Source organism: Electrophorus electricus, chromosome 25 (assembly GCF_041902795.1).
Source record: "Electrophorus electricus isolate QZ-2024a chromosome 25, ASM4190279v1, whole genome shotgun sequence".
NCBI classification, from domain to species: domain Eukaryota; kingdom Metazoa; phylum Chordata; class Actinopteri; order Gymnotiformes; family Gymnotidae; genus Electrophorus; species Electrophorus electricus.
Window position 1 is genome coordinate 9,302,993 of NC_137521.1, and position 12,683 is coordinate 9,315,675.

General features: G+C 38.7%; 3 protein-coding genes across 4 annotated transcripts; 2 read left to right on the top strand and 1 right to left on the bottom strand.

Annotated features, from left to right (window-relative positions):
* Positions 1-1,007: 1,007 nt before the first annotated feature.
* dffb (DNA fragmentation factor, beta polypeptide (caspase-activated DNase)) lies at positions 1,008-5,031 on the top strand. Its single transcript, XM_027007674.3, has 7 exons — positions 1,008-1,443; positions 1,561-1,687; positions 1,807-1,992; positions 2,429-2,508; positions 2,584-2,757; positions 2,959-3,059; positions 3,258-5,031. The coding sequence occupies exons 1-7, from the start codon at positions 1,324-1,326 to the stop codon at positions 3,466-3,468; spliced, it is 999 nt and encodes a 332-aa protein (XP_026863475.3). The 5' UTR covers positions 1,008-1,323; the 3' UTR covers positions 3,469-5,031.
* Positions 5,032-6,112: 1,081 nt separating this feature from the next.
* Positions 6,113-7,900, bottom strand: c25h1orf174 (chromosome 25 C1orf174 homolog). 2 transcript variants are annotated; one of them, XM_027007675.3, is made up of 3 exons: positions 7,844-7,900; positions 6,770-7,297; positions 6,113-6,334 (listed from the first exon to the last, which is right to left on the bottom strand). In XM_027007675.3, the coding sequence occupies exons 2-3, from the start codon at positions 7,106-7,108 to the stop codon at positions 6,236-6,238; spliced, it is 438 nt and encodes a 145-aa protein (XP_026863476.2). In that variant the 5' UTR covers positions 7,109-7,297; positions 7,844-7,900; the 3' UTR covers positions 6,113-6,235. The 2 variants fall into 2 exon arrangements, with proteins under 2 accessions (XP_026863476.2, XP_081563482.1); XM_081707356.1 differs by lacking the exon at positions 7,844-7,900 and having other exon boundaries at positions 6,770-7,828.
* A 2,398-nt stretch (positions 7,901-10,298) lies between these two features.
* On the top strand, positions 10,299-12,181 carry b3gnt7l (UDP-GlcNAc:betaGal beta-1,3-N-acetylglucosaminyltransferase 7, like). The gene has a single exon (XM_027007608.3). The coding sequence runs from the start codon at positions 10,933-10,935 to the stop codon at positions 12,124-12,126; it is 1,194 nt and encodes a 397-aa protein (XP_026863409.2). The 5' UTR covers positions 10,299-10,932; the 3' UTR covers positions 12,127-12,181.
* Positions 12,182-12,683: the final 502 nt, after the last annotated feature.

Here is a 12,683-nt window from a genome sequence, read left to right on the forward strand (position 1 = left end):
CTAGATGTTTTTAAGTACTTAGGATTTAGAAGAATTTGTCTTAAAAGTGTAGATCTGGTAGCAAATTTATGGCATCATTGTGACTAGGCTAGTTTGTTGGGGTATACAAAGTGACAGCTGTGTCAGTCAACGTTGGGCTGCCTCTACCTTTAAATGTCTCTAAGGCTGTTATATATATTTTATATTATTTTCTGTGATTGTTTCTGGAGTTGACTGCATTGCTCAGAAAGTTTTTCCCCCCTGTCATGATTGAAACCAAGCAGGTTTAGACTTAATTGGAAAAGATTAGAGGAAGTTTGTATAACTGAATTCTTTAATTAAATGCATGAGAGTGAGTCCTTGGCTGTCACAGTATTCCTCTCTGCTTTTTGACATTTCCAGTATCCAATAAGAATGCATGCATGTTGTGAATACAAACTACAGCATTCCATGCAATGTCCCCCTTAAGTTTTTCATATTTCCTTCTTACCAAAGAAAAGCTCCAGTTTCCTCAATGATACAGAACAGGTTTACAAAATAAATAGATAAACATTCTAATCCATAGCCAGGTTTACACAGAACATTCCACTTTTCAACTTTTTTACTTTTTTTTTTAAGGGACAGGTGTTCCTTTATATACAACCAAGGGGTTTAACTGGCCTCCCCACCAAAGTTTTGTTAGGGACAGGAGACTGGCTAAACAGGTAATGCAGGTGCATCCTGGAACACATGTCTAGAGAGGACAAGGGTCACAGCTGAAGGCTCTGTGCTGCCACCAGTGGTCATAGGCACTGGCCTGCTTTTCAGTGGATCAGGGTCTCTTGTTCCTGCATGTCATTTCACTGTGTGCAGTATGTAGGATCCGAACTGATGAACATCCTCTTGAAGAGAGCTATCAGCTGGAGACTGGGCAGGTGAGATCACAACACCTAGGTCATTGTTGTCAGCTGCTATTTATTTAATTATTTATTGTACAAGGGTCTTTAGGTAATGGGCTAATTGCCAGTGGCTCTCTCTGCAGGTCTGTTTTGCTGACGAAAGCTGCCTGTCTCTACAACCTTGGTGGTATAACTTCCAATTTTGGGACACTACATGGACATATTGGTTCTGTGTGAATTTAGTGATGCCATGTTTTACACTAAAAATTTTCCATTTTTACCAATTTTCAAAGCTGATCTACAAATTGGGGGAAGAGTCCGGATATTGCGATTGACGCGGTATTCTGCACTGATATCGGTTAAATGAGGCGCTTTCGTTAGGAACCATTAGGTGGCAGCGCACAAAGTTGCGGTGCTTCGCTACATCAAGCAACGAAGTGTGTACAGCGTTAATGGGAGAAGCAATATGCCGAAACATGAAAAACCTAAACTATTTAAAATTAGGTGTACAGAAGAGGCAAAAAAAATTGGTATAGCGGCATTTACACTGAAAGAGCTGATCCAGAAAGGATGCAAATTATTTCAGGTACAATTCAATTGCGGTCATTACCGTTCCATTAATGTTTGTTTTGAAGTTGGGAAGTGTCACATTAAAATAAACTTTGCGGTGTTTTTTGTTTCCCTCATAAAAAACATGTTTTAGTTGTTGGAGAGGAAAACACATTGTTGCTTATACGAAGACGGGACCATACTGACAGATGAGTGTTTCCAACGCCTTCCCGACAACACGGAGCTAGTTCTCCTCTCTGATGGACAGAGCTGGAATAAATGTGCGTATCTAGCGCGCGGATCATTTCGCTACATGAAACATCGGCCGATGTTAAAATATAATATATAATAATCACTGATTTTCATAACGTAACATGAAAGTAACTTTCCCCTCCACCAGTGGTGTATGAGCTCGGTCGGGTACTGGGCACAGACGCACACGCAGATGACCTGATCAGCGCGGCACGGAAGCTCCAGACGGATGAAATTTCTGCCAAATGGCAAAAAATCGTCTGTGACTTCCTGTGCAACATGAAGGACAACGCGGACATGGAGAACAGAGATGACGATTCGGACTGGTTTGAAGGTTTCCATTGATGGAATGCTTTTTCCATTAACTTCGTCGCAAAGTTACTACTACTATTAGCTTTTTATAATATCTCAGCGATTCTTTTTGAAATATTCGTTGGGTAAACAAAGTAATGGATGCTTCAGAGCATGTCTGAACAGGTTAAAGATAACCGCCCGTTTCGAAAGCTGTAGCGGAAGTAGTCGTCACTTTGCTGACGTAAATGTGACTAAGGCGAATCACCTGTTTTGAAACCAAAATCAGGATTTTGACCGGCGTGGGTCTTCAAGATTGAAAAATCTACAGGCAAAACAGTTTAGCATCCCTCATTTTAATTAGCTGTTTAATAGCACCTTTCATCATAGATGTGATGTTCTCATGTTCAGAATCATTCATGATTGGTGTTTGTTGGTAAGAGTTTAAAAAGCTGCATTTCTAATTTCTCTTCTTTTAGGGATCGACACCAGGTTTAAGACAAAGTCCTCATATATGAAGTACAACTGTGAGCAAAGGATACGGGGTTACCTGAAGGAGGTAGGATCATCCTGCAAGTTGTGTAGTACTGGCCATACACCAATGTATTGCCTGATCGTGTGTATTTGTCTACAGGTTCAAGGGCATGCGCAGACTATTAAGAATGCTAAGCAAAAACGTGAATATGACAAGGTTGTTGCCAGCTTGGCAGAAAAACTGAAATCTGCACATTATCATGGCACTTACTTTGACAGAACAGAGAAGGAGCGGCATCGATTGTGCACGACAGAGGGGTGGTTCTCGTGTCAGGTACCGTCATTAGTACGATACAGAACACAGATGTAGTGCAATGATACAGCAAATAAGAGCTGAAAGATCTTGGGTTGTTTATTTGTTTTTATTAACTAAACACTAACTGAATTTTTACAGTGGTCAATAGTATCTACTTTCCAATGAATAATATGGTCTCTATTTATTTATTTATTCATAATTGGCTTTGTGTGTTGTCAGGGTGCTTTTGACCAGGACAAATGTAAGCTTCTTCATTCAATAAACCCATACTGCAACCGTGAGAACAGAATCCTCTTCAGCACCTGGAATCTGGACCATAGGTAATCAGCAGAACAGCAGGACATGTATGAAACAGGATCAACCTAGTCTCTGATTCACTAAATGGCGTTATCTGGTATCACTCAGTACCAGGACATGCTTCTTGTGTTAACGCTAATAACTATATGTACCTCTGAGAAATAAATTAATTGTAACTTTATAGAAGTTAATAATTTCAGATATGAAAACTTGTGTTTCAGAATTGAGAAGAAAAGAGCCATCATACCCACTCTTGTTGAAGTACTTCATGGTAAAAAAAGCAGTGACATAAACCTAGACTACTTCTATAAACTGCTGTTCACCCAAAACAACCTCAGACTTGTTCACATAGTTTGCCACAAGAAAGGGGTTCATGACTTAACATGTAATTCTAATCTAGTGTATAAATGTGTTAAAAAGACTCGGCATTGAAATGGACTATAAGCAAATTATGGATTCCATAGATTAGTTAGAGGAAAGTGTTAAATGCTGTACACAATATACAAAAAACCCCCACAGGTATAACTTTTTAAAACATATTTTAAAAAGTAAGAATAAAATTATAGGGCAATTATAGGGTATAGGGCAGTGGTTAAGGTAACTAACTTGTAAGCGGAAGGTTGCTGGTTCAAGCCCCGCCATGGCTGGGCCCCTGATCGAGGCCCTTAACCATCAGTTGCTCAAGTTGTACTCAGTCATAATTGTAAGTCATTTTTGACAAAGTGTCAGCTAAATGCAGTAAATGAAGTGTTGTAGGTTTCCCTTGCATCTAAAAACTAATAACCAGTAGCAGTTGGCTAAGCTCTGGCTGCTCCCAACCAGCTCCATTCCTCCCCACCCCATGACTCGCTCACACACACTGCTTTTCCCTCCCTGTGCCACTTTCCTCAAACAAACAAACACCTTCCCTCTGCTGCTAATAAACTAGAGCTTCTCTGACTACAGCTGACTCTGGTCTCTTGATGTGGAGTTGCTCTCAGCTTGTAGAGGAAACAAACTGGGGACTGCTGCAGTTGAATCTTACAAGTATTCTTTAACATGTTATTGTTTCATCTGAACAGCATAGACTCCTATCCATTTTCTTCATGTGAAATGAAGTAATCAGATGCAATTTTGTTCAAACCGTAATTCTGCAATATCCATATATGCACAAAAAATGAATACATATTTGAGTAATGTGCCTTTCATTAAGCATCATAAGGGTTCACCACAAAGATTTGTAATAGCATTCATATTAATACACAGCACTCAGTTATTTTTAAGACATGACAATTCCATTATAATCAAAGCTTAAAAGTGTTTATTTCTTCTGAACAGAGTAGCAAAACTGCAGAGCAGGTAAATGTGAAGTAGACTAATGGAGTGAATGTTTAACATGTAAAAGGTTAACATTATACAAACATGGCTTCTAATAGGAAAAAAAAAAGTTTAAACTAGAAAAAAAGTTGATTTAACATTTTCATACAAAAATAGATATAAATCAATACTAGCAAGAATACATATACAAATGTTTGAGTACAATTTGTGATGTTTGATTATAAACCTACAAATGTAATCTCTTGGCAGCTTTGGCCATGATATAAAAGGTGTATTGGTCAAGTAGATGAATACAACATGATTTTTTTTTTTTTTTTACCTTTTGGCTTTCCATTCCCATTCATGAACAAAAAGCATGTTTCTAAAGAGATATGGCGTCCAGCTGAGTTCAATTACATTTTTCTAGAATTATCAAAGTTGTCGTGACTTCACTTTCAAGTGATGAGATAACAAAATATTAATAAATGGCCTATTTAATAAGTTAACAAAAGAGAACTGCACAGTAGCCATTATCTCAGGGTGGGAGGAGTTCTATGAAGAAGCTTAAATATTATAAGCATCAGGAGAGGGCTAGAATGCTGTTTCCCCCTGGCAAAGATTCGATTCATTCAATTTGGCAACCCCTTCACATGTAATAATTCATTCCCTTGTGAAAAAGCACCTCTAATGTTAACTCTTTTTATTACATTTCTGGGCAGCAAAACACGTTTTTTTGTCCACAGTACAAGCACCTGGCAATGCAGAGTGCTTATTGGATTCTGCTATGTATTTTTAACCAAAGAGATGTCAAGTGGGGCAGAGTAATGGGGCATAGAGAAGCATCTCAAAGTGACTGTTGGGAGGTCAGTGTAAACACAAAACAAGATTCCATCCCAGAACACAGTTTTTCAAGCAGGAATTCTCAGGCACCTAATACACTTGCTGATGCCATTGCTAAAATATTATATTATATTTGTTGTTCTACATAAAATATTTCACAGTTTTTGACCAAGTAAGAAAAGGTGTAATGACCAATGCACCTTTAAAACTGATGCGATGTCTGCATATATAAAGGAGAGAATGTCACTACAAATCTTTACTCCACATTAGCTAAAAATGTATTACAAATACACTTTCTTATTGGAACAGAGTTTTAATGCTCTTGCGCTCTCCATCCACTTACGGAGTGATGAGAAAGAAAACAACTTGATATTCAATTTTTTCAGTAGTTTACACGCCCTGGTTTTTCACAATGAGCATAAGGCACTTTCAGAAATTAATAGGTCCCTCTAAAAATCTACTGGCCTAGTGTGAAGTATAAGATACTTTCCCCTGTCATACAGTGGTCTGTCTGCACACAGTTCACATGACTTAAAACTATGTGGTGCTTGGCCGTCCAAATTAACTCTTACCAATGCACTGCAAACCATGGCTTTCAGTTTCATGATCCACTGATGCAAGGTATTGGATTTCTATTATTTGCTTTGTAAAGGCCTAAATTCACTCACTACTTTTGTAATTTTTCATTAATTAAAAATTTATTTTTGATTAAAACAAACTATGGGGCCTGTCATTACAAATTCCCTTAAAATAAACTAAAGTTACTTAAATTAACAAAACTACCTAAAGTAATCTTTTGTGGCCTCAAAAAGGCAACCGAGAATGCCTACAAAAAAAAAAAACGGTTTCATATAAAAACAAATACCACCCCCACCCCCCCCCCCCAGCTGATTTAATTAACTCCCCCAGTTATTTACAATCTTTTTTTATTATACTCAGTCATTGGGAATGTTCTTTTAAAACATTTCTCTCTAAGGTATGATTCTATCATTACAAAATTACTCAGTAAACCGTTTTCAGAAAGTGTACAGAGGATGCATCAGATTTACACTCACAGTGTGCTTTATATCTGCTCCTCATCACTGTCCTCTTTGGCGTAGTAATGGCGTCTCCTGTACTCTCGTCTGCTTATTCTCTCTGTAGTGGCTTTGCCCGAGTATTCCTGCAAAGAAAAAATATATGTTTATAAACCATAATCAAGTACTGGATTACCTGACAATGACCTGTATGATGTAGTGTTCTGCACCTTTTTTTGATTTTTATATTTGTCATTCACTAGTCAATGGGTGTAACAGACAACTTGAATCCACCTTCAGATGATAAAAATGTATTAATTCAAATATGATTTGAAACGCCAAAGCATGCACACAATGTTATTATAATCCACTGTGGTGTGCAGAATAATCCTGAGGATTAAGTATGTGTCAGTGAACAGTAATCTGGTTGCATAATTCTCAAAATCTAAAGCTCTGACCAAACAACTATTAGACTATTTATGACAAAGTTAATTAGCTATGAAGACCTAACAGTCTAGCATGAATAATTACATTTTTGTATCGTCTTGTACCAAAATAAAATTAGACACAAACAACCTTACCTGAACTGAATCCAGATTTCCAAAAAATTGTTCAACTGGAAAAATATGATTACTGTCCTCATCGAAAAAAGCAATATGATCCGTTTGCTCGGTGGATCCGTAATCCGCCGGGTCTTCCACTTTCCCAAATAAATCGGGTGTGTTGTAGTGCGGCAGTGCCTTCGATTTCATTGCACTGTTTTCTTTACCTCGTCGCACTTTACCTCCATTGCGATCTGCACAGGTCATTAATGCTTGCTGTGTACCAACAGTTTCATTCAAATCTTCAGAGGAATTCTCTCTTTCTCCATGAAAAGGTCTCTTCGGGAGACGTTTCCTTTTTCTGCGGTCGCCGGCCATCTGATGCGCTCTACTGCTTGCGTCTATAATTTCACTCCCAGATATCTCCAATTTGCGCAGTGCTCTCCTCTTCAATGACTGCGGCAAATCAGTATTAAAATACAAAACAGAGTGGCTTTGCGTGTGTTCAGATGCATAAACACGGGACTTGGTAGTGCAAAATCGACCTTCACCCAAGCGAAGCGAAAACTACGGGGAGGAAGACATTCTGAGGTTATGACGATGACATTGACCTCACTTGATCTTTTTACATCGAACCAGTTTAAAAGAGACCGGACACTCTTCTCTCAACTTGCAATTCGCATAAACCTAAACCTAGCTAACGCTACATGGGCGCCATACATGGGAACCTTAAACGTAGATTAAGCGATTTAATTTTGGTAACGTTAACCTACTTAACTAGCTAAATAAACAACCTTATTTAGCCATCTACGTAACCTGAGCTAGTTTAGATAACTAGCTAGTTACCTAGTTTGGTATAGATATTAATTATCTACCGCTGAACAATGTTAAAATATATAAATTATACTAATATTATCTAGCCATCTTAGCTAACGTTTTCGCTTGTGTTTAGATACTGACTTAACGTTAGCTAACTGCTAGCTATCTTAACGCAACTGTTGCTTAGGATAACTTATGACAATTTTACGTCGTTAGTAAAAACCGAAACTCGAAAACGCAATAAGCACAAAACAGCTAAGTGTACAGGTTGGTTGCCCGCTGAAACTAATTTACCTGTTCAGCCCGAGACCTGCTCTGAAGGATGCCAGCCGCGAAGAAGTTTCAAAGCGCCACCCAATCTACGTCATAATGGAGGAGAAACTCGAATAATTAAAATTTTAACTCGAATAATTACATTTTTCAAGTGGATCGTAAGAGAGTGATCAATACAACCAGAATTGAAATGATCCATGTGTATAACTCATTTAAGCACATATGCTAGAGTATCTAGTATTATTTTTAAATGGCTATTTCGACAGTTCATCAAATAACTCCATTTACAATATACACTGCCTGCCCCAAAAAAGGGTCACCACCTGGATTTAACTAAGAAAATAGATAAGCGCCTCCCATTGGATAATTACTGCATGGGTGATTATGTTTCTGCTGGCAACAAGTTATTTAACCCTAACTGCTGCAGTAAGTGGTTTCTCATTTGTTAAACAACCATGTCAAAAGACACGTCCTGTGGTCATGGAAAAGATGTTGATCTGTTTCAGAAGGGTCAAATTACTGGCATGCATCAAGCAGAGAAAACATCTAAGGAGATTGCTGAAACTACTAAAATCGGGTTAGGAACTGTCCAACGCATTATTAAAAATTGGAAGGACAGTGGGGAAACAAAACCATATTCGAGGAAGGAATGTGGTCCGAAAAAAATCTTGCATGATCGTGAAAGGTGATCACTTAAATGTGTGGTTAAATCAAATCATAAAAAAATAGTAGAATTCAGATATATGTTTAATAGTGAAAGAGCATTTCCACACGCACAATGCGAAGGGAACTCAAGGGATTGGGACTTAACAGCTGTGTAGCCTTAAGAAAATTGCTTGTCAGTAAGGCTAACCGGCAAAAACGGCTTCAATTTGCTAGGAAGCATAAAGATTGGACTCTGGAGCAATGGAAGAAGGTTATGTGGGCTGATGAGTCCAGATTTACCCTGTTCAAGAGTGATGGGCGCCTCAGGGTAAGAGAGTCATTTGAAGTGATGCACCCATCATGCCTAGTGCCTACAGTACAAGCCTGTGGGGGCAGTGCTATGATCTGGGGTTGCTGCAGTTGGTCAGGTCTAGGTTCAGCAACGTTATGTGCCCAAAGAATGAGGTCAGCTGACCTGAATATACTGAACGACCAGGTTATTCCATCAATGGATTTTTTTCTTTACTGATGGCAAGGGCATATTCTAAGATGACAATGGCATGATTCATCGGGCTCAAATTGTGAAAAGGTGGTTCAGGGAGCATGAGACATCATTTTCACAAATGGATTGGCCACCACACAGTCCAGACCTGAACCCCATTGAAAATTGGGATGTGCTGGAGAAGACTTTGCACAGTGGTCCAAATCTCCCATCATCAATACAAGATCGGGGGGGGGGCGATTACTACAACTCTGGACAGAAATGTGATATTGCAGAAGCTTGTGGAAACGATGACACAGCGAATGCGTGCTGTAATCAAAGCTAAAGATACTCCAACGAAATATTAGTGTGTGACTTTTTTGTTGGCCAGGCAGTGTCACATAGCCAGACTGATGCAATTTAAACCCATATGTGAAAAGCTTCTGGAATTTAAGATGTTCTCCTTTTATCCTTTGTTAAGATCAGTAATCACACCACTGTTCCAGTTCCATTTCTAGTCTACTAGTTAAGTTAGTTGTTGTATTAAGTATATTAGGAATACCAGTTTATAATAGGCACTCTTATTAACAGTCAAAAAAATCAGGAAACCAATACTACGTGTACTAAGCGTGCGAAGCGAACGTGGCAGAGTACGTAATTACACACCTATAGGATAAATGTAGCTTTAAAAAATGTAAAACGTTATATAAAAATGAACACACGAGGGCGCTAGATGCACAATTTATGTTCATCCTTTCACCTATTCCAGTACTAGTCTCATCGGCCTTCACGAGTTCCACGATGATGCCAGACCTTCAGTTTTATAATTCTGCTGAATGGACCGACTGTGATTGGTGAAGTGTAAGCTAATACAATCTTGAAAGGCAATAAACCCTGCTTTGTCACGTCTCTTCAGTTTGCTAGACCTACATCACCACTGAGCCCCATTTATATTATTATTGGCAAAAAGTGTCTATTAAGAGTGATAATTCAGTGACAAAGTCCAATCAGAATTAGTCTATATTGGCCAAATATGTTTGCAAATACAAGTAATTCGTCTTCGGTTACGCAGTAATGTGGCAATAAACAGAAGAATTTGGAAAAACTTGAGCACCCAAGTTTCTATATCTTCCATCTATACACACGGGCACTCAGACATGCTTATATGAAGAACAATATGAAGATTCATTAATATAAAAAGCATGAGTGTGGTAATAATGTAGAGTGCAGAATACACCAGTCCAGTAAGAAAAACACAATTTTAACTGGTATCAGGACCATTAGACAAACACTTATATGTATAAATTTGCACATGAAAGTAATGACATGAGGGTAGAAAGTTTCCTGTAATCTGATAGTTTTGACGCCCATAAGACTAATGCGGTTGAATGGGTTACGTCCAGGTTATGGGATCAGTAATTATTTTCTCGTCCCGTTTGAATCATCCGTTCGTTTAATTAATTGAGTGCTTTTCAGTATTCATTCAAGACCCTTGGGACATGTAGGCTAAAAGACTGCCCACAGCTGTGGGGCGTAATGAGAGAACTGCTTGTTACAGGTAGATGCTGTGTTTGGGGATGGGTTGAGCTCGTTTAGGGTGGGGTGGGGGAAGGGGCCGACTGACTTTACGAGACAACCCTCAGTTTGATGAGTTGAAACCTCTGTCGTCAGCAGAGTAGGTTACCGGAATATACATTAACTTTATCGTGACAGAGAGGCGACAAATAATGTTTAGTTGGCTGGGAAATTCGAGAGAAAGAATAGCGAAGGAGCAAACGTGAGGCATGGGTATTGCGCAGCTCCTCCTCATCAGCTACTGAACTCTCCACCTTTATCAGAATGCCATCTAACGGGATATTAATTTACTTCCACCATCCTAACAACTGGGAGATTAATTACACATTGTATGTGTTCACAAAGTTTGCATGAGGTTCTTCCTTTTCGTCCGACTGAGTGCCGCAACTAGGTCTGAAGAGTGTCCGATATGGATCATTTATTCCGCCGCAAAAGAGCCCTAAAGACCTTACTTAGTTTGACTTTAGTGTTTGTCACTTTGCTGATGATTCAAAAATTGAAAGTCGTGGATATCAATATGAAGGATCTCCTGGACAAAAGCAAGCGCATCAGACACGATGAAAAGTTTTCGCCTTCGTCGCAAGTCAGTGAATTCTATTCGACACACGTGGCGCCGGTCAACAAAAGTGCCCCGTTGGTTTGGAACGTGGACGTTATTAACTGTACAGAAAAGTCAGACATGAGGAGTAAACCGTGGTTTCAAAATCTGGATCTGAGGTTCCACCAGTTCGTCCTGCATAGACATTGCAGATATTTCCCCATGCTGATAAATCATCCTGAGAAGTGCAGTGGAGACGTGGACATACTGGTCGTTGTAAAATCGGTGATAGAGCAACATGATAGACGCGAGGCTGTACGTAAAACCTGGGGTAAGGAACAGGTGATCCATGGAAAGCAAATCAAAACGCTTTTTCTGGTAGGCATTCCATCGCCTGGCAAAGACAGGAAAAATTTACAGAAGTTGATAGAATATGAGGATAAAATTTACGGAGATATATTACAATGGAATTTCATGGATACATTTTTTAACCTCACCTTGAAGGAGGTTAATTTTCTGAGATGGTTCAATATTTACTGTGCTAACGTACCTTTCATCTTTAAAGGAGATGATGATGTTTTTGTCAGTACTAATAATCTGGTAGACCTTATTAGTTTCAAAATTCAGGAACACAAAGTAAGCAACCTTTTTGCCGGGGACACTATTTCTAAAGCCATACCTATTAGAAACCGTCAGAGTAAGTATTTTATTCCAAAGGAGCTGTTTGATAAACCGTATCCGCCCTACGTCGGCGGTGGAGGCTTTCTAATGTCTTCACTACTGGCTCGTAGACTTTTCGTCGTGTCTGAGGATGTGGAGCTTTTTCCCATTGACGACGTTTTCTTGGGGATGTGCCTTCAGAAATTAGGGATTGCCCCCGAAATGCATTCGGGATTTAAGACTTTCGGCATAATGAAGCGATCAGTAAGCCCAATGAACAGGGATCCGTGTTTTTTCCGTAACCTCATTGTGGTGCACAAACTAAATCCCGAGGAACTGCTGAAGATGTGGAGTATAGTACAAAACGAGAAACTCACCTGCGCAAAAAAGCGCGCTTTCTGGTAAAGGGGAACTACTTTTGAATATCTTGAATGAATGAATATATATATATGAATATATATATATATATATATATATATATATATATATATATATATATATATATATATATATATATATATATAATTTTTGGGGGGGGGGGGGGGGCGTTGGCGGAGACATCTTCACTGAACGTTATCTTTCTTGTCATTGGGAATACATTTACTAGTGCAGTTTAAATGCATATTTTTCATATTATAACAAAACCTTGAGGTTACATTTTAGTGAGTTATAGCTATTGCATCAATAAATGGGCATGCATCAAAGTGTTGCCTATAAGGGAAAATACCTGATCAGTAATCTCAAGTGCACTTGAGAATATTACACATTAAGGCATATTCAGATTAAAATCAAATGTCCTACAGATGGTGCATTGTGGACTGATTTTCAAGAAAACTAAAGATTAAATTTGCACTGAAAGCCACTAAAAAAACAAACAAACAAACAAAAATACAAAAACAAAAAAAACCTTCTAGTTGGCATTTGTCTCACATGAAATAAAAACATGTAATTACTGGATAGTG